Raw genomic sequence first — 19,863 nt, forward strand, 5'->3', positions numbered from 1 at the left:
TGTTTACATGAGATGCGAAGGCTCCAAAAATATATGATGGCTATTCCACAAATTGAGTGAAAATACATTTTGAATCGTTACAATATCGCGATTTCATTGTTTCCCAGCTAAAAAAAAGAGTCTTTCATAGTATATGCGACTGCCGATGAAAACTGGATCTATTGCGATAACCCCAAGTTCAAAAAATCATGAGTTATTTCAGTACAGCTGTCCATATTGACATCGAAATAAAATATTCAAAGCCATAAAGCCTTGTTCATATAATAGAAAGGGCAAGCTGTAATTACGACCGAATGAAACTGTTTTTGTAGATGTCTACCGACGAGATATGAATTTTTTGTCTGTCTGAAATGAAATAGTGGCCACAGTTCATGCAACACATAATCATAATATAGCAAAACATGAAATTGTTCGTTATCTGTTTATATTATATTCCAACAAGTTTATATTTTCGAATCGAATTTTTGCCATCAATCAGTAATTTGTATAATTTCCAAATAATATTGTATATTTTCTCGGAATATCGGCTATATTTAACAGCATGTTTTTCGGCTTATATATAAATGCTGGCGTGTTTTTCATCTTACATTCGAAGGTGATATAAAATGGTAAAATTCGATATGAATTTGATGTCATTTGCGTGTCTTTTTTTATTTCTTATAAGTGTATCTGCAAATAAGTATGTGGTACCCAATCAAAGGGTGACTTTTCACGAGGCTCATTCAAGATGTCGCCAGTATGGATTAGACCCAGCAGAGATACTATCAGAAAGTGATGAAAAAGAAATCGAGCAAGCATTATTGCCTATAAAAGATCGTAAGTATTATTATTTTATTTTGCGTAATATAAGATATTTTATTTCTGTATTACGGATTTGAGGAAAATTTAAAATAGTTAATCAGCGAACGGTTTGATTAGTCGAATAAAAATTTGAATGGAAGCAAAACTAGCAATCCTGTATTATTATCCTCCTGATTTCCACAGACCCTTTTATTTTGAAATTGAGAAATATTTATAATGTAATCTTTTCCATTTATGAAGAGAAATTGGTAAAGTATATGTTAATAAAAATAATTTTCAATATATTCTACTTTTTTATCGTTTCGGCAACATATTTATACCGGCTTGGCATCGATTTAGTCATCGATCTATACATTTCAGCATTTAGAAACTCTATTCCAGTCAAGCTATGCTGTATCGATTTTAGCAAATGATAGTGAGAAAGTTTTCAGAAAGAAAAATCCACTTTGTTTTGGTGCGTACGCTGGATGTAATAGGACTTACCAGTCGGGCTGAGACAATGTATGCTTCACAAACTTGGCAATATATAGCCGAATAATTTCATGTAAGAGGATGATTTTGCGTAATTTGCTTTATTATTTGCTTGTCTAATGGATGTTGGTAGACATCTGCAGTGATATTTCTATTTGGTTTAACAGCTCGTTGTTTACCACTCTTTAGGAATCCCACCATAAGCGCAGCAAGGTTTAACTAACTAACTCTCGGTTAATTGCTGGCTGATGCCACAGAATACTAAAAACCAATGAAATCGCGATATTAAAATGCCTCGAAATCTGATTTAAGTCAATCGTGTGGTAAATGGATACCAATCCTTCCATTTATATTTTTTTATTGCTTACTCATGAAATACTGTGTAAGCTGTATAAAACTTTCTTTAGAGTTTGGGGTGAAAATCGACATTTGGGATATAATGATTGGCATTTGGCTGTTGGCTTCTATAAATTAAATAAGAAAAATTATGTTCGTCTAAAATTCCATTGCATCATTAGCGTTTGTATATACTGAATAACTCAATAATACTGAATGAAGAACTGTTATCCATCCATAACCAGGAAGGAAAATCATCGAATTTAAAGTATTACATTGATTTTCTCATTTTCACCAATAGAAAATTGTACTTAATATACGTGTAAGGATCTAAAAAGTATTTGCTTGCAGCTGCATTGAGAAGCTGTATTTAAACCAGCTGTCTGTTGTAAATTCTCTGTATTCTTCTTGGTACAAGTATCATAAAAGGTGAAAAGCATCATATATTTTTACTAATGGCGCTAAAGCAAATCACTCTCTCTTGCTTTGTTTTCATTTGAAAGGTATTCTCTCTCTCTGATTTAGCATAAAATTAGTTATGCTGCATTTAAGAAAATAAATCGTATTGAATATAATAAAATTAACTCTACATTTCTGTTGGATTATCTAAATATATGTTAACTATACCGAGTAAAGAATAATATTACTCATTAGTTCTATAATTTATGCATATCTAAATAGTTGTAATCCTTTAAATCTAGGACGACAATATTGTAAAACTCGGCTGAAATGTTAAGTTAAATGATTCTGAGGGATACTGTTTCAAGTTACCCTTCTAATTTGGTTTGTTGTAATATGGTTTAATTAATAAACATTTTGACCATCCTAAGGATGAGTCTGAGTTAAGAATATGGCTACATATAGTCCAGAACAAATATTTCTCTGATTTTATTAATTGACGATCTTATAGAAAATAGAGAAAAATATACTCTTAACACTTGACACAAAATGATGAATAATAAGAAGCAAAATATAAATTCAACTCTCATATGTTTATGCATTGATTGACGGGTAGCTTGGCCTGAAAATTCCAAACAATATTCTAATTGTCGGTGAGCCGCAAATGTTCTCATCAGAGACAATTGTAGTCACCTATATTTCTATCTTTCTATCACTCGTTTTCTATGATCTCGGTCCATGTCGTTCTTTGCTGTGTCTTTCAAGGTCGATTTAGCCTCAGAAATGTGTGAGGAATTCGTAGCTAAAAATGTGTTGGCTTGTTATTGTAAATCAGTATAAAGAACTCTCCCCATCGTTCGATAATCCTCGAATGCTAACTGAACAATATATTTCCTTGGAAAAATATATTTTATCTCAAATAACTTTGTAGGAATGTTGGTCTTGTCGGTCGGAATGTGTGCCTGTGGACACGATGGTTTATCGCAACACTCTCTACTATGTTTGTGGAAGGAATTCACACGGGAACAGAAAACATCGGCTGAATAAAACATGTTTATTTCTATGTTAATTACTACATGTGGTCGACTGGAGGATGGACAGTATATTAGGTTAAGTTAAAGAAGTACGGAAGCGCTATGGAACTGGTACTGTTACAACGGGTAGAGAAAAAGAAATAGAAAGAGACACGTCGTCGCGACGTTTTTTCTATCCGGGAACCTTTTTTTTTTTTTTTTTTGTTCTGGCCTAAAAAACCAGGCGGTGGAATGCATGACGCATACCTGGTCGCGGAGACTTGCCCTGGAGTGACAAGTTGGACCGGGTTATGTGGGACTGCCTCTGGGCTTACCAATACACTAAACCGAAACCGCCTCACAGTTGACCCCTGTGGATCACTACTGCTACTGCATTAAATTTGGGGATATGGCACCCGCTGATCGGGCAGCCGTTATTGGGCACGAGAGCCCGGCGATTCTATTGATTCGCGAACCTGAGTTAACACACAACTGGGTACTGTTGTATGGGGGCAAAAGTTATGACTGTAGCGACGGATGAGGTCGTTTCAGCCTGGAAAAGGGGGAGAGCTTAGCGGTGACGCGGTGCTAAGCTCCCAGCATGTCGACCAGCTCGCGAACAAGCGCGTTTTCAGAAGAACTTGAGCTGAGTTGTTGTTTGTGGAATGATTGAGATATGAAGTGCTTGATTTCTGGAGTGTCAGTTTCCCTATGGATTTGATTATTTCTGACAAACCATGGAGCGTTTAATATTCTCCTGAGGAGCTTATTTTGGAAAACTTGAAGCCGTTTGACCTGGTTGGGTGTAACAAACTTGAAGTAGACATTAGATCCGTAGAGGAGTACGGACCGAATTAACATCTTGTAAAATAAGCATTTGATGGAGATGGGAAGCCTGCTAGAAGGGCAGATCAGAGGAGATAGCAGGTTTGCTATCCCCGAACCTTTTTGGATTGCTTTCTGGATTTGGGAATGCCAACCGAACCGCCGGTCCAAGTGAAGACCTAGGTACGTGACGTTATCCAGCCATGGAATTATTGCGGTGTCGATCTTAAGTTGCGAGACGCGCAGTGCGTAACGCTTCTTGTGGAAAATGATGGCCTGGGTTTTCAGGGGGTTGATTTGCAACCTCCAGAATTTGAACCACTTGACCGCATGATCGAGCTGCTTCTGTAAACGCTCATGAATTGTAACTTCGAACCTGGCGGCCGTGAAGAAAGCAGTGTCGTCAGCGTAAAAGGCGACGTCAATATGCTCTTTTCTCGGCATATCTGAAATAAAGAGATTAAATAAGGCTGGGGCCAGCGGGGAACCTTGAGGTACGCCAGCATCGATTTGTTTACGACTGGAAAGTGACGCCCTGATCTTGACCTGGAAAGATCTGTCCGAGAGATAGGACTTGATGAGAGCGGTTAGGTCTTCTGGGAGGCCTAACCGCACGCACTTTGCGAACAATCCGTCGTGCCAGACCTTGTCGAAGGCTTTGGTTAGGTCCAGAAGAACTGCTCCAAGCTTTTTACGTTGGTCAAGAGCATGATGGATGTGTGCAGCCAGACGGGAAGCTTGATGGACGGATGAGTGGTGAGCGCGAAAGCCGAATTGTTCATCTGGAATGATGTTGTTTTCCTTTGTGAAAGAGTTGAGAGCGTAGAGTATTGCCCTCTCGGCAAGCTTCGAAATGGCGCTGAAAAGGCTGATAGGCCTGTAATCAGATGGAGATGATTTTGCTCCTTTCTTGGGTATAACCGCTATATGTGCGTGTTTCCAAGACGCCGGGAAGTGTTGCAGTCTCATGATGGAGTTAATAATGTTTGCCAGTTCTGCGAGTTGCTTATGCGGGAGCTTTTTTAACTGGGTAATCGATATTCCATCGAAACCTGGAGATTTTTTGGTTTGAAGTTTGCCGATCATAGTCTGTAGAGACTTTGGAGATACAAAATGGTTGAGAAGAAAGGCGGGGGTTACTGGTCTTTTGACGGAGTTGGATTCGTTGATGACAGTGTCAATGTCTTTAGTTTTAGTGTTCTGTGCGGGTGGGAGGCATTTCATTTGAGCTTCGTAGGTCTCTGCAAGGAGCTCGACTTTTTCTTGGTCAGTGACTGCAAAATTTCCTGTAACCGCTGACTTCAGGGGAGGGATGACATTGTGCGTCTTCTCCACGAGGCATTTGGAGACACGCCAGAAGGAAGGGGGGCCATCCAGCCTTTGGTCCGCGAGAAATGAGTTCCATTTCATTGCTCGCCAAGTCGAGACGGCCGCCCTTACCCTCTTGCATGCTCTGTTCGCCTCCCTTTTGTCTGCAGCATCAAGGGTGAATCGAGCTAATCTGCATAAACCGTTTTTGATGCGAATTTCACGTTTAAGAGAAGCGGGAAGATTGTTTTTCCACGGCTGGGGTTGTGATGAAATTTTGACTGTGGAAGATTCGTGAGCAGACTGAATATCGCGAGTTAGCTTGAGTACGGCTTCCTCGAGGTGTTCTGGTGTGTTAATTTTCGGAATTGGATCGGATTTCAGGAGAAGAGATTGGTAGTTTTTCCAGTCGGTTTTTTTCCTGAATCTTGTTAGTGGGACTTGAGTGGTGGCGCAGTTTCCGAGTTTGAGAAGGATCGGACGATGATCAGAGTCTAGTTCGTCAAGGACTCGAACTTCGGAATCGCGATTTACGTCTTGAAGAATAAAGAAATCTAGGATTCTTGCTGCGCCTTGAGAGACTGTACTAGGGTGATGGGTGGGTTCATCTGGCAAGGCAAGACCGTAGCCCAGATCTGCACTTAGAGCTACGATGGCGTTACCTGCGGGATTCGCTCTGGAACACCCCCAGGTGGGGTGGTGGGCGTTGAAGTCGCCACCTATTATTTTCGGAAATTTTCCTTCGACGAGTGATCGGTATTCGGCATAGTTGAATGCAGAAGATTTCCTGTACAGGGATGTAATCACGAAGGGACGTTCTTGGATATCGATTTTAATGGAGGTTGTTTCGAAGTTGTTTACTGATAACGATGGAAGGAGCTCGTGTTTGACTCCTTTTCTGACGAGAATGGCGGTTCCACCGCCTCGACCCGGAGTTCTATCGTTTCTGTAGACAAAAAAGTGTTCGAAAGAGAGACGATGCGAAGGTTTCAGGAAAGTTTCCTGGATGAGCACGATGTCGACGTCATAGAATGTTATGACGTCCTCCAATTCCGCTTGCTTTCCGCGTAAGCTATTTGCATTCCATGTCATCAGTATAAGAGATTTCGGAACAGCCATTTCGAAGAGTTAAAGGCTGCTGAAAGTTATAGAGACAGGTAAGTGTTGCCGCTTAGGCGGCGACATTTAAGGTTTTAAGGTCAGCTATCTGCTTTCGCAGGTCTTCGTTCTGTTTTCTCAATTCCGTTATAAGCACTTCGCGGCTGTCTTCTGAAGATGGTCCATTTGAATTTGAAACACTGGGATTATGTTCAGGAGGCGACGTCGGCTCTGACGTACATGACGCCATTGCCTTGTCTGTAAAAACGCCTTTTCGGCGCTTACAGACGCTTTTTTTTTTTTTTTACGTAGGCACTGGTGAAACGTGATAACGGGTCGACCGTCTTAGGGAAAGTTTCGGGTAATTCTCGGAAGCGCAGGTAGGTTCGGCGGACCGGACACGACCGTTCTCTTCGAGAGCTAGCACGGAACTGTATCCGGGAACCGCATGGTATCAATCCACCAATGTTGCCAACCTCTGAACTTGATGTAGGTGTAATAGTGGTGGCCTAAAAGGTTGTAGCGGTCACTACAACACTACTTAGTCGTATAAAAATGAAAACAAAAGATTCAGCCAAAAATTTTACTCTTTTCTTATTTACAGTGGGCACTTTCAACGGTTTTTGGATATTCGCCTCCAATTTGGCAGACACGAAAAGCTATTATTGGCTAAACTCGAATTTGCCTTTGTTCTACTCCACTTTTTATCCGGGCCAGCCCGATAACAAAGGCGACAAAGAACACTGCTTGGAGATATATCAAGCAACAACAGGTGTTTTTGCTTGGAATGATGACTCATGCGATAAAAAAAATCGATTTATATGTCAGCGGAAGCAAAAGTAAGTTTAATTCGCTTATTATTTATTTTTTACGGCTGAATTTCGTTTTGAATTTTCAGGATAAATACTTGCGATGATAGCAGAATTGAAATATTGTAACATTTCATTTGATTTTAGTTTAACGATACGTAGATAGATTTTGAGAAATAATAAATTTCCTTAGACATAGTATATAATTTAAATTAAATCTTATATGGGTTATGAAAGAATTAACATTACAATATCACTTACTGTTAAGCCCCTACTATATTAGGTGCTTCCATACATTATATCGGTCAATCTAAATATTTTACATAGATTTCTACAATTCTTTTCCTTTTCTCTAGTAGCCTAGTGATACAGTTGGTTTGGTAATTAGATGCGGTAGTACTAGCCTACGTTGTCTAGAAAACGATTTGGGATTTTGGGAAGGCGCATAATAACTGGCCATAATTGCATAGAATAAACCATTAAAAAGACTATATTATATATAGTGGCGGTATGTTCTCAAATTAATTTTCTTATTTAAGATCTTTTAATCTTAATTTAGATTATTCAGATTTTGTGCTACTTTAATAATTCTCTAGAAATAATAGTTAAATTATTGTATTTTCCTTGGTGGTTTAACATTGATTCTAAAATACAGAAGAACAAATGCAAGTGGAGAATGTAAAGTTAGATTTTTAAAAGTTATAAAATCCAAACAGCATTAATTTTATCTATAATGGGAATGTTAGCTACCAAATGTATAACAAATTATTTTCAATAACATCAAATAGAAATCAATATGCGTCAAAATTTCACCCTGGAAGTGAAAACAAGAAACAAAAAAGGAAACGTTTCTAGTCGTACAAATAAAAAAGTTGTAAAGAGTATGAGGTAAATAATATACAATTGTACTATCCATGATACTCATATAATTATTACTTTTATACATTTTATTTTACAATTAACTATATTGATTCACGTTGACCTTTTGCCAATTTTAGTCTATTTTAGATTCGATATATAACAATATTCTAATATGAATAAAGTAATGAAACAAAAATATTATATAATATCATTTATTTTAACATTACAAAACATCTAATGCATATATTAACGAAGGACTTAAATTAAAGTTAATTAAACAGCCACAATAATTTGTAGGTTAGAGTTATTTTATTACATTTACATTAAAATCTTTTACAAATCGCCTATTTTATTCATTAGGGCATATTTTATATTTTTATGTTTAGTTCTTCTGTCCTTCGTCGCTGAGTTTTTTTGTCAAATCATTTTGATATCTCTGTATTTCTCCTTAGTCACTTCTGTTACGATCTGTGTACATTTCTTGATAAAATTGTATTTAATCACTGCATTCTCCCTAATGCATTTGGCATATCTGCAAAATAGTTAGGTTTATTCTCTACTTGTACATTTTAATAAAATTATATATTATGAACACTTACACATTAATCAAATAACCAAAATTTACCTTGAATTGATTCGTCCTTGGTGACTGTAACTAAAATAATAATTTTTAAAAGAATACTAGAATTTTTATAGAAATCAAGTGAGTGAGTATTCCAGACACATTTTTCATCAAGTGAGGTAGGATATTGAAGAACATAAGTAAAAATATTTTCAGTATACTTGGGAAGAAAATTAAGTAATAAGTGTAGGTAATAATTCTAAAGAGTATCCAGTAATAGTACAATTGTCAGTTGAGAACTGTGAGAAGAGTATTGCTTTTAATAATACTCTTCTTAGAGTGCCCTATTTTTAATAAGACATAAGAATTATATCTATAGCTAGTGAAAATTTTTATAATGTTTAAGTTTAAGATACAGATTTAACTATTTTAAACAGCTTTGTAGATTGAAAATATGTATATAGTAGTGTACCAAATTATCTTGTAATATTTGGATAAATAAAATATGTAAATTTTAATTTTGCAGTTTATTTTAATAATAGCCTTATAAACTTATAAGAACATGCATCTGCAATACTTGAAATACATAATCTGTATTTAGATATGTTTAACATATTAATTTCTCCTAGGAAATCTCAAACTAGATTTCTGCTTCGTTTTTTTTTTACTTTGCTTAACTTCAGTGACAATATTTGGGTTCATACATTGTCCGTTGTACGTAAGTGTTGTAGGAAATGTTCTGTTTGTCATAATACACATATCAGGCTGTAAATAATTGATAAAAATACATTGTTTAATCAAATATATGTCACTTACCCCCCAATCTGATGAAATATCGCTCATCGAATTACTGATTGTAAAAGAAACTAGATAAGGGATATTGGGTATTTCTTATTTATTCTTGATGATATTTGATTAGCACTTGTTGGCTTGAATTTAAATAAAATTTTTCTTTGTATTTTGAGGGAATATGGTCTTTCAGTAGCGAAAAAACAATGAATATTCAGTGAGTTCTGTTAGAAGCCCATTATTTCTGTTTGATTTGAAGTCGAATCTTGTAAAAATATATACTCCATGTGACTTCATGCATATATGTAATCGACCACCCCTATCACGTTATATTAAATATAATTTTCTATATTATTTAATAACTGAAGAAAGAAAAAAATTATTAGTGACTCATATACAACAATGAGGCCTAGCCTGAAATGTTATTAAACTCGTTAAATGTTATTTACCTCGATATAACGTTAATTACATTTTAAACAGAATTAATAGTATTTAAAATAGTAAATACTTAAATAGTTGTTAAATAATTATATATTTTATTGCTTATTTTGTTTTATTGCTATTTATAAATTTACATTTTTATTATATTTTTGTAAATTTATATATTTATAAATTACCGATATTCAAACTATATCGGCTGGTTCGCGCTTTGTAAGATTTAATTACATTTCCTTAACAATTTTCTTTTCCTTGGAACAAACATATAAAATTGGTTTGGAGTTTATACCGATGTATATATACATTAGGTATCCTCACACCATCGATATGCATTATAATGTCTAATTAGAACTCCAAAAGTATTAAAATAATGTACAAATAAGACATGTACCCATGCAAAACGTACAGTAACAACAACGTTAGAGTTCTACCGCGCCTTAAAAAACTAAAAAAGAAAAACTTCAAATCCCTTTGTTGCAGAAATAACTTTTATTCCGGATAAAATAGTACGTAGAATTGTCATAAAGCAGTTATTCAAAAATAGTCATCTAGCCTATTCTAATTGCGAGTACAGACCTGAGCATTCGGGGTGAATTTCGTTGGAAAATTGAAAATCCGTATGAGCAGAACTGAATTGGGCGAGCATTCGTGATGAACAGGTTTCAGTATTGGTTCAAAGTCGTAGTGCGCATGCACTTTCCTTAGTTCCAGTATTCTCCACAACGACTTTCAGCTCTTGGCGACAAACAGAACGGAGTTTCAGGACCCGCGGATCTGAAAATATTAAGTTTGCCAACTAATTTTATATAATTCATAGATTAATGTAAATATTTTAAAATGTAAGGAACACATCAACATGTAAAAATAACCACCCATTAAACGCACTATACTCAACAATTGCTTCTTAGCTTTTTCCCAAAAACAACCATATCTTAGACCTAAAATATAAAGTAAAACTCATTAAACACAATAGTTTTAGAGAAAAGAGTCAATTACCTATGTTATTCTTTAGACAGCAGATGTATCATTAATTTCAAGGTGTTATTTCTTCATTTTTCCAAGAAATATGCTTGTGAGCAAGTTAATTTTTTACTTTATAATTTGAAAAGATCTATATGCTCTTATAAGGGCTGTGGCTCTTCCATCCCAAACATCTTGCATTTGTCAGCTCTTATTTTTTCGTACTATTTAGCCATTGCGTCTGAAGTAATTTAAACAAACAAACTTAACAAATATTACACTTTCAAAATAGTAATAAAATATATAGAAAATAAATTATGCAGTAAATACAAATTCATACCTGTTCATATAATTTCTGTCCCTCTCATTGACGGATGAATTGTCTGATGACTCCATTTATATATTTTGTGCCACCAAAGGAAGTTAATATTCTTAATTTAAGGTTTTATTATGTCTACCTCATAGTGAAATTTACACATATACATTCTTTTCTCTTGAGACTGATTATATCTTCTGGTGATTTCGGATCATTTTGTAATCGTTACAGAATTGTAAATGTTTGCCTTTAACTTCAAACGAGTTGAATTTCAATATTATTCGTATTTTTTTCCTTATTATAACTTAGTTTATTGTTACATACTTAAAATAATTTGATACTTCTTTAAAAACGATTAGACATACATACATACACATACACATTGGCACATATACATTGGTACATATTATTTCGGCGATAAACATTGGTTTTTAGGAAAAAACACTACACGTACCGTCGATTCTAAAGACATTTTTGGCATGCCGTTATGAAAAGTATGGTTATAAACAAAAGAATATAGGTTTCCGAACTAAACGATGAAAACCGCCAAATGATTTTTGGAGACCGAAACTTTCCGAGAAGAACCATAATGGTGAGTACAGACTTGAACAAAGTGAACCTTCGGGGTCTGGTCGAGACTATGCGTGAAGATTCGGTATGGATTCGCCGAATATCTTTCCATTCCCGGTGAATAAATTCGAGGCGCGTTCGATTCCTCTCGGGAAGTTTCGGTCTCCAAAAATCATTTGACGGTTTTCATCGTTTGGTTTGGAACCCTGTATTCTTTTGTTTTTTTGTCTTTTGTAAAAATCAATGTTTATTGCTAAAATAATATGTACCGTCTAAGTTTTTTTTAAAGAAGTGTCAAATTATTGTAAATATGGCCGATAACATAATAAACAAAGTTAATAAACAGAAAATAGGAATAATATTGAAATTCAGCTCGGTTGAGGATTATGGTAAGAATGCCACAAAACTTTAATGTTTATATTACTTTAGTATTCTCTTTATAGTTTCCTGAATAGATTTAAAACAATTACAATTCTGTAAGGATTGCAAAATAATCCTAAATAACCAGAAGATATATTCAGTCCCAAGAGAAAAATTGTATATGTGGCAATTTCTCTATAAGGCAGGCATAATAAAACCTTATTAACCTTAATTAAGGATATTACCTTTATCTAGTGATACAAAATGTATAAATGCTGTTATCAGGTAATTCATCCGTAACTGATGGAGACAATAATTATATAAATAGGTATGTATAACATGGTATATGATTATATTTTAGAAATTTTAGTACTATTTTGAACGTGCAATATTTGTTAACTGTGTTTAAATTATTTCAAACAGAACGACTAACTAGTATGAATAAATAAAAGCTGACAAGTACAAGATAATTTTGATGGAACTGCCACAGTCCTTTTAAGAGGATATTATTCTAATACCTTTTTAAATTATAACGTAAAAAATAAACTTGTTAACAAGCACATTTGAGACATATCTTGTTTAGGTTGCCTAGATGCACATTTTAGGTCCTTCATACATCAGATTTCTTTCACCATAACAGAATGATTGAGTGTACACTCCAGAAGATTTAATTTTTAGACCTTGTATATTGTGGTCCGTGTTTCGTCTTTTTCGCTCCCTTCGGTTACCTAGATGCACATTTTAGGTTCTTCATATATCATATTTCTGGCACAATAATTGAATGATTGAGTGTATACTCTAGTACATTTAATTTTTGGACCTATCTTGTATATTGTGGTTTTTCGCTCCCTTCTTTGCCTAGATGCACATTTTTGGTCCTTTATACATCAGATTTCTTGCATTGTGCATTTTTTGTTTCCTTTTCTTTGCTCTTCATATTTTGCGTTTATCGTATTGTTATGCTGTTGCATTTCCCTATCCAGGAGCATAAGGTTATCTACACTAGTGCTTACATAAGCGCCTGTAGATTATTATATCATTGTATTTAACATACTTAGTTTATTTGTTCTGGTATAATTATAAAAACACTTTTGCAAATCTATTATATTAATATAAAATATGGCTAACTCTGCAACAGTTGCTACTATTATAAGTGTTGTACTTCTAAACACATTAACGGTGGTATTAAGTTGCAATACGACTAAATTTATTCTTTCCACAGAAGAGGAAACTTTTTTTGATGCGTACAGAAAATGTCTTCAAATTGGATATAAGCCGTTGGAGATTGTATTAGAGGAAGACGCAAAATGTGTAGGAGATAAATTACGAAATCATACAATAAGTAAGTTTCAAGTATATTCTTAATATCTCCTTAAGTATAGTATCTTTTTATTAGATCATTGGTGGATATTTGCTACCAATTTGGGCGATTATGTTAATTACTATTGGTTACATACAGGAAAGCCGTTGATTTATACCCAGTTTGAATCGGAACAACCGAATAATCCCAGAAATGAAAATTGCCTAGTGATGTATAGTAAGGAAAGTCCAAATCCCGTTTGGCATGATTTTCCTTGTGACAGTAAATTCCGTTATATTTGTAAATATTAATAAATGTAATAGTAAGTAAATTTTACTAATTCCCACATTCAGGCTTTGATTTTGAGTTCAAATTTGTATTATATAAAATGTAATTAATTGTTCACAATTAGAAAATACATTTTATCTTAGCTAAAGTATTTTTCTTTGTTTATATAACCTTTTTTAACTTTGTTGTCGGGGTTTTGCGACGAAATAAAGTAAATTATTTCGAAACAATCTAATTTTAGATTTAATCACCATAATGTTATTAAATCCCTAGCTAGTAAGGAAGTTAAATTGTAAACATATACCAAAATTTCATCCTGTTATAGTTGCAGATTTTAAAACTACAAAATTATACATTTACTTTAATCATGATATATTTTAGTAATGATCTAATTTTTCTTTTATAGGTGAAGTATTACTAGTAGTTGTTGAGGGAAAATTGATGACAGTTAAATTCGAATAATAGAAAAAAAAATAGATGGGATTTTGACGCGTGCAAAAATAGTGGGAGATGACACTTTGAAGAGGTCAAATTTACTAATAAGAGTTGAACTGAATCGAATAAATAACACATATAATATTAATCATTAATTATATCCTAATGATCTTATGACTACTACTTTGAAGGTGAAACAAAAAAGGAAAAAAGAATATATTTTTTAAGGAGCATAGATAAATAAATTATTGTTAATGTTATTATTGTTAATTAATGATGTATTGATTGGCATCTTCTTTCAGATGATTTTTTCAGTTCGATGGTCTGCAAGATGAAGACTTAGCTTTGAGATAGATGATATATATATATATATATATATATATATATATATATATATATATATATATATATATAAATATATAAATACCCAAATTACAAATTACAATACAAATTACCCAAATTAAAAAATCAATAATAATTAAATAATAATTAATAATTAAAATAATTAAACGCAAAAGTGTTATTTTATGTAGAGAAATGTTAAACAAGGGTTAAGAATTGTTTGCATTGAAAATTCTGCTTTTTGCCTGCTAATCATTTTGTTTCAGAGTTTAGTTAATAGTAGATGCTGAAGAAGGAAAAACTGTAAACTTATAAAAATATTATACTCCAAAGAAACGTCTTTTGTAAGCTGCTATTTTATATTTTTGTGAACAACCTGTTTTTAATGACTAGCGTATTATGTGATGGACCGATCTGCACTGATACCATTCTTCTCATCGCTTAAGATCTTGACGGAAGCGATACCTCATTTCATATTTTCATGTTTTCAGGAAATGATCAGGATCAAATTACGTACTGAGTGGTTGATAAATTTCAATATCGTATTAAATCACTGGGTTCATTTCGAGAAAACAGTTATAGTGTATATATTCTATTTGTTATTCTGACAACATCATAGTTTCTCAAGGCATACGAGCCATGTTTGAAAACAAAAACAGATTGCTTTGATCTTGGAGTCGACTTTTTGTTTAGTTGAGTAATTATCATATGTATTTTTATGCCAAATTTTATATTTTTCAGCAGACAAAATGTTCAACCGAATTCCAAACGAACTAGAAAATAACCAGAAGTCATTTGTTTTGTCTTCGAGTGAACTATAAAAATCAAAAAAATGAGTGGAAAAATTATAGTATTTAACAAGGACATTATTAATTGACTATCGCTATAAAAATATGATTGCTGGTTATTAAATTACTGCATATTTTAATGAATGACATCTGTTGGTAAAGACGTGAAATATTAATGTCAACAAGCGAACCTAACCGTTAGATTCGATGGTTTTAATATTTTGTCACACGACACATAAGATCAATATAGTATTATTCAATTATTCAGTGCATATAGATGTTGATCATGGAATGATCAAACTGATATTTTTGACATTCCTTGCTTTTGTATTTTGATTTGAGAACACGTGATGCCGAAGCGATTTAAAAAAGTTCGGAAAATGTAGTGGTGCTGTCCTGTCATATCGTAATTGTAGATTTTGGTTTTGATGGTTTAAAAATAATGATTCGGAAGTTCGATAGAAAATCAATCGCAGGACCTATTGGATGAAAATTCTGTTCAAACGTTCAAGCAGTTATTAGACAGCTTAGTAGTGTCAGTTCCTTTCAGCATCGCAATCTATCGTTTATTAGGCGAAAAAGAGTTTTTTTCTAGCGTATTGTAATTGACGATGAAAACTGGATCTACAGAGACAATCCCAAGCGCAACATTGGCACCGAACTGGAATATTCATGACCATAAAGTCTTGTTTATATGCTGGGTGTAGTTTATTACGAGCTGATAAAACCGAATGCAACTGTTGCTATATATTTTAAGATATTTTGTTGCAAAAAAGCAAGCAATAATTAACAGACGAAAAGTAATCTTTTTTGCATGATATATGCATCTTTTTCTGGAAATACTATTGCAGCTCGAATGGGAAGTTTTGTTGGCATCATACACACTAGACATTATTTCTTCTGATTATAAGTTATTCAGATTGATGCTGCTTGGCGTGGCTGTCATACGGTTTCGCACTGCCGAACAGTTAAGAAAATTTAGCTTGTTAAGCAAAAGTCGTTGAAAATTAATATATTATGGTGAATATATATTGTACCAATTTATAATGCCTGTTTATAGTGAAAATAAGCATGTGCAATTAAAATGAAGTGGTTTGTTATATGTTTATCTTCTGTTCTAATCAGTTTATGTTCTCGTCTCGAATCCTTGCCATCAATCAGCAATGTGTGTAATTTTCAATTACTGTTACCTAAATGTTCTCAGAATATCAGTTATTTTTAACAGCACGTTTTTTCGTTTATATATAAATGCAGAGGCGTTTTTTGGATTATATTCGAAGGTGATATACAATGATAAAGACCGAAGTAAATTTTATGTTATTTGTGTGTATTAGTTTCTTTATTATAAGTACATCTGCAAATAAGTATGTTGTATCCAATCAAAGGGTGACTTTTTACGAGGCTCATTCAAGATGTCGCCAGTATGGATTAGATCCAGCAGAGATACTATCAGAAAATGATGAGAAAGAAATCGAGCAAGCTTTATTGCCTATAAAAGATCGTAAGTATGGTTATGTTATTTTAGATAATATACGACAGATATTTTGATATCGCGAATATAGGGGAAAATTATGAGTAACGATAACTGATCTGGCAAGTTTGATAAATGATGTGAATGGAGATAATATTGACAACTCTCCATAATTTTTCTTTTTACTTCTACAAACAGTTTTATTTTCTAATTGCTAAAATTGCACTTTCTACAATTTTTTTTAAATATTTTTTTGTAATATGGCTGTACTAAGCAATATGTCGAGGGCACGATGTTGGTTTAGCAGGAATCCATTTATCATTCCAGATATTTCAGTATGTCGAAACCCTGTTCCAGCCAAGCCATGCTGCTTCGATTAACACGTTGTAATGAGACGGCGTTTGTGACGGCAGGCATCTGCAGTAATATCCATTCGGTTTTAACAGCTTGAAGTTCACTGCAGCTTGGTGACTCCAAACATAGCAAGACTTTATGGTCATAATTATATCTTTTCGATGTCGATGGGGATGGCTAGAGTAGTAGTAGAGCGGAGTTTTTTTCCTAACAGGCAAATAAATTGCGACGTTAAAACAGCTCTAAATGAAATTTTAATTCAATACTTGTGGTAATCATTTTGTATCCTTTTGGATCTATTTAGCTGCACGCGAACTTGCAGAAATTGTTGACTGATCAACAACCAAGTTCTCGGAACATTTCTTTAGAGATTATTGCTGAAAATTAATAATGTTGCCGGAATACGCTGGATTAGTAGCACCCAAGTATTCTGATAGCTTTCGATGTTTGCACACTGTACATGAATGACCCAATAATACTTAATGGAACTGTTATCTTATGTGAAGTGTTGTTCACATTGCAAGATTATCACCCAGAGAGGAAGGTTGTTGAAATTAAAGTATTACATTGACCTCCCATTTTCAACAATAGAAATCTCTGGCAAAAATTATTTTTATTTTAATTGGCTTAAATTTGGCGACTCTGCATATACCTTTATATATACACTCTATGTTTGTCCTCGTGCCCATTATATCAACACTGTACTGTTGTATATTCGTAAAACGACATCCGACAAAGCGACAAAAGAATCTACACAGCCTCGATTGGGTCTAAATACCGCCTGTTCTTCCTGGCTTGTCTCCTCACGAGTTCCTTAATGTCTCATTAGTATGATTTTTATAAAGATGTTCCTGAAAATTGATATCTACCTCAATAGTTTATATGCTGTTTATTATCGCCTTTTTTAGTACTAGGTATAATTATCGCCTTCTTCCATGCTGATGGGTCTATTTCCGATGGCCAAATTTCTGTCCATGTCTGAATGTCAAGTGGCTGAGTTGCTAAACCGTACCGTGGGTTATGATTGTAAAACTGTAATCTGAATAATTTTATTTAGTCCTATAAAATTGAAAACCAGGTTCATTTAAAATTTAATGCTTTTCTTATTTACAGTGGGTATTTTTGATGGTTTTTGGATATTTGCATCCAATTTGGCAGACAAGAAAAACTATTATTGGTTGAATTCGAATTTACCTTTGTTCTATTCTGCCTTTTATCCGGGCCAACCCGACAACACAGGAGACAAGGAACATTGCTTAGAATTATATCAATCAACAACGGGGGTTTTCGCATGGAATGATCTCAGTTGCGATACAAAAAAGCGATTTATATGTCAGCGGAAGCAAAAGTAAGGTTTATTCGGTTATTATATGTTTTTAAAATTTAAGTTTGATTAATTTTCAGAATAAATGCTTGCGATGATAACAGAAGTGGAGTTTTGTAGCAGTTGTTTCATGCTGCTATTTGCCAATTTTGATATAGTAATTTTTCTTAGTTCGGAATATCATAATGTTAATATTAATAAAATGAATTCTGAGAGATATGTTAAAATTAGGCATTAAAATAGAGATGTTATATTGTATTTTATATTAATGAATGAATATTTAAACTATTATTTTTACTGCCCTATATTTTAGGTACTTGCATCTGTATTTTGAAAATGTCTTCACTTTGGTTTAAAAAATTCATATTTCCAAAAAAAATCGTATAATATTTGTTGCAACTCTTTCACATCTTTTTGACTGTCCGATGGTACCGTTTCAAAAAAACGATGTTAGTTTGGGAACGATCTAATGATTGATTAATTTTTATATTTCAGTATTTTGAAACCCTATACCAGCTAGGCCATGCTGTGTTGAACTGAGTAAGTGGTTGTCAAATATGTTGGGTGTGGTGGAGCTACCAGTTTGAGTTTCAATAGAATATACTTCAAAACTCTTACAACGTGCGAACGTTCAGCAAGTTCTGTCAGAAGGCTTCTTTTTGTTCTGTCTGGTTGACATTTGAATTTTGAGAAATATATACTGAGCCCAGACACACAAGTATAACTAAACACATCACATTAAACTAAATACAAGTTTCCATAATTAAAGATACTTAAAATAGTAAATACTTATATTACAATGATTGATTTTCAAACTGTATCGGCTGGTTCGCGCCTTGAAAGATTTAACATATCTCTAACATACATCTGCCTTGAGACGAAACGACATAGTTTTCTAGAGTTTTTAGCGATAAATTGGTTTAAATTTTTTTTATCCGAAAGCGATCAAAAAGAAATCGAAAAAGCTTTATAGGCCCTAAAAAATTGCAAGTATGTTAGTGTTACTTTATTTCAGATTATATACGGTAAATAACTCTATATCGCGGACAGGGAAAATTTAATATAATCAGAACGGTGAATGGTCTAGTTAGACAGCGTATATTACTTTATGGTTGTTAATATTTCGTTTCGGTATCGATAACTAATGGCTTTTTGATCGTAGTAGATCTTAATTTCATTGTTATTCACAATACGCTACAGAAAACTTTTTTTTTGCCTAACGCGTAATAAAATGGCGATGCTGAAATAGCTTGAAATATCATTTTCAGTAAATATTTATGATAACCGTTTTATTTACTTTTGAATCTTTTTCACTGCGCTGAAACGTGTAGAAGCTGTTGTTTCATCAACAGCTAAGCTGTTTAAAATTCTCTTTTGATTTTTTTGGTGTGAACCATAGTCATTTCAACATAGTTCAACAACAATTTTCTAATAGTATTTGATGTCTTTATAGAGTGAGTAACTCAATAACACTAAATGGTACTGTTACTTTATGTGGAGAGTGGTCCACATTACGAGATCACTACCCAGAGAGAAACATCATTGAATTTAAGATATTATATTGATCTTCTAATTTTCGAACGGCTGGATTTACATCAGTTATTTTTTGTACCAGTTTAGCTAGTCTATCTATTTAATCTAACAG

The 19,863-nt window shown here is 33.6% G+C and overlaps 3 protein-coding genes across 5 annotated transcripts; all 3 read left to right on the top strand.

The window, feature by feature from the left end:
- The first annotated feature begins 540 nt into the window (after positions 1–540).
- LOC143202152 (salivary C-type lectin 2) lies at positions 541–9,001 on the top strand. 2 transcript variants are annotated; one of them, XR_013007084.1, is made up of 4 exons: positions 545–816; positions 6,856–7,090; positions 7,150–8,662; positions 8,793–9,001. XR_013007084.1 is itself a non-coding variant. In XM_076413449.1 (3 exons), the coding sequence occupies exons 1-3, from the start codon at positions 606–608 to the stop codon at positions 7,187–7,189; spliced, it is 486 nt and encodes a 161-aa protein (XP_076269564.1). In that variant the 5' UTR covers positions 541–605; the 3' UTR covers positions 7,190–9,001. The 2 variants fall into 2 exon arrangements, 1 of the variants encoding a protein (XP_076269564.1); XM_076413449.1 differs by having other exon boundaries at positions 541–816; positions 7,150–9,001.
- A 3,898-nt stretch (positions 9,002–12,899) lies between these two features.
- Positions 12,900–14,048, top strand: LOC143202161 (perlucin-like protein). Of its 2 annotated transcripts, XM_076413458.1 has the most exons (3): positions 12,900–13,258; positions 13,313–13,538; positions 13,911–14,048. In XM_076413458.1, the coding sequence occupies exons 1-2, from the start codon at positions 13,036–13,038 to the stop codon at positions 13,525–13,527; spliced, it is 438 nt and encodes a 145-aa protein (XP_076269573.1). In that variant the 5' UTR covers positions 12,900–13,035; the 3' UTR covers positions 13,528–13,538; positions 13,911–14,048. The 2 variants fall into 2 exon arrangements, with proteins under 2 accessions (XP_076269573.1, XP_076269572.1); XM_076413457.1 differs by lacking the exon at positions 13,911–14,048 and having other exon boundaries at positions 12,908–13,258; positions 13,313–13,652.
- A 2,274-nt stretch (positions 14,049–16,322) lies between these two features.
- Positions 16,323–18,469, top strand: LOC143202149 (salivary C-type lectin 2). Its single transcript, XM_076413444.1, has 3 exons — positions 16,323–16,570; positions 18,008–18,242; positions 18,299–18,469. Exons 1-3 carry the CDS (start codon positions 16,360–16,362, stop codon positions 18,336–18,338), a joined length of 486 nt encoding a protein of 161 aa, XP_076269559.1. The 5' UTR covers positions 16,323–16,359; the 3' UTR covers positions 18,339–18,469.
- The last annotated feature ends 1,394 nt before the right edge of the window (positions 18,470–19,863 follow it).

Source organism: Rhynchophorus ferrugineus, unplaced genomic scaffold (genome assembly GCF_030347505.1).
Source record: "Rhynchophorus ferrugineus isolate W39M unplaced genomic scaffold, kcgeb_rfMv2 rfM9, whole genome shotgun sequence".
Taxonomy (NCBI): Eukaryota; Metazoa; Arthropoda; class Insecta; order Coleoptera; family Curculionidae; genus Rhynchophorus; species Rhynchophorus ferrugineus.

Bases quoted from the DNA above. Each gene is read 5' to 3' on its own strand.
- LOC143202152 (XM_076413449.1), top strand. From the start codon at position 606: ATGGTAAAATTCGATATGAATTTGATGTCATTTGCGTGTCTTTTTTTA. The intron at 817-6,855 runs GTAAGTATTATT...TCTTATTTACAG, and splicing joins ATTATTGCCTATAAAAGATC to TGGGCACTTTCAACGGTTTT. The intron at 7,091-7,149 runs GTAAGTTTAATT...TTGAATTTTCAG, and splicing joins ATATGTCAGCGGAAGCAAAA to GATAAATACTTGCGATGATA.
- LOC143202161 (XM_076413458.1), top strand. From the start codon at position 13,036: ATGGCTAACTCTGCAACAGTTGCTACTATTATAAGTGTTGTACTTCTA. The intron at 13,259-13,312 runs GTAAGTTTCAAG...TCTTTTTATTAG, and splicing joins ATTACGAAATCATACAATAA to ATCATTGGTGGATATTTGCT.
- LOC143202149 (XM_076413444.1), top strand. From the start codon at position 16,360: ATGATAAAGACCGAAGTAAATTTTATGTTATTTGTGTGTATTAGTTTC. The intron at 16,571-18,007 runs GTAAGTATGGTT...TCTTATTTACAG, and splicing joins TTTATTGCCTATAAAAGATC to TGGGTATTTTTGATGGTTTT. The intron at 18,243-18,298 runs GTAAGGTTTATT...ATTAATTTTCAG, and splicing joins ATATGTCAGCGGAAGCAAAA to AATAAATGCTTGCGATGATA.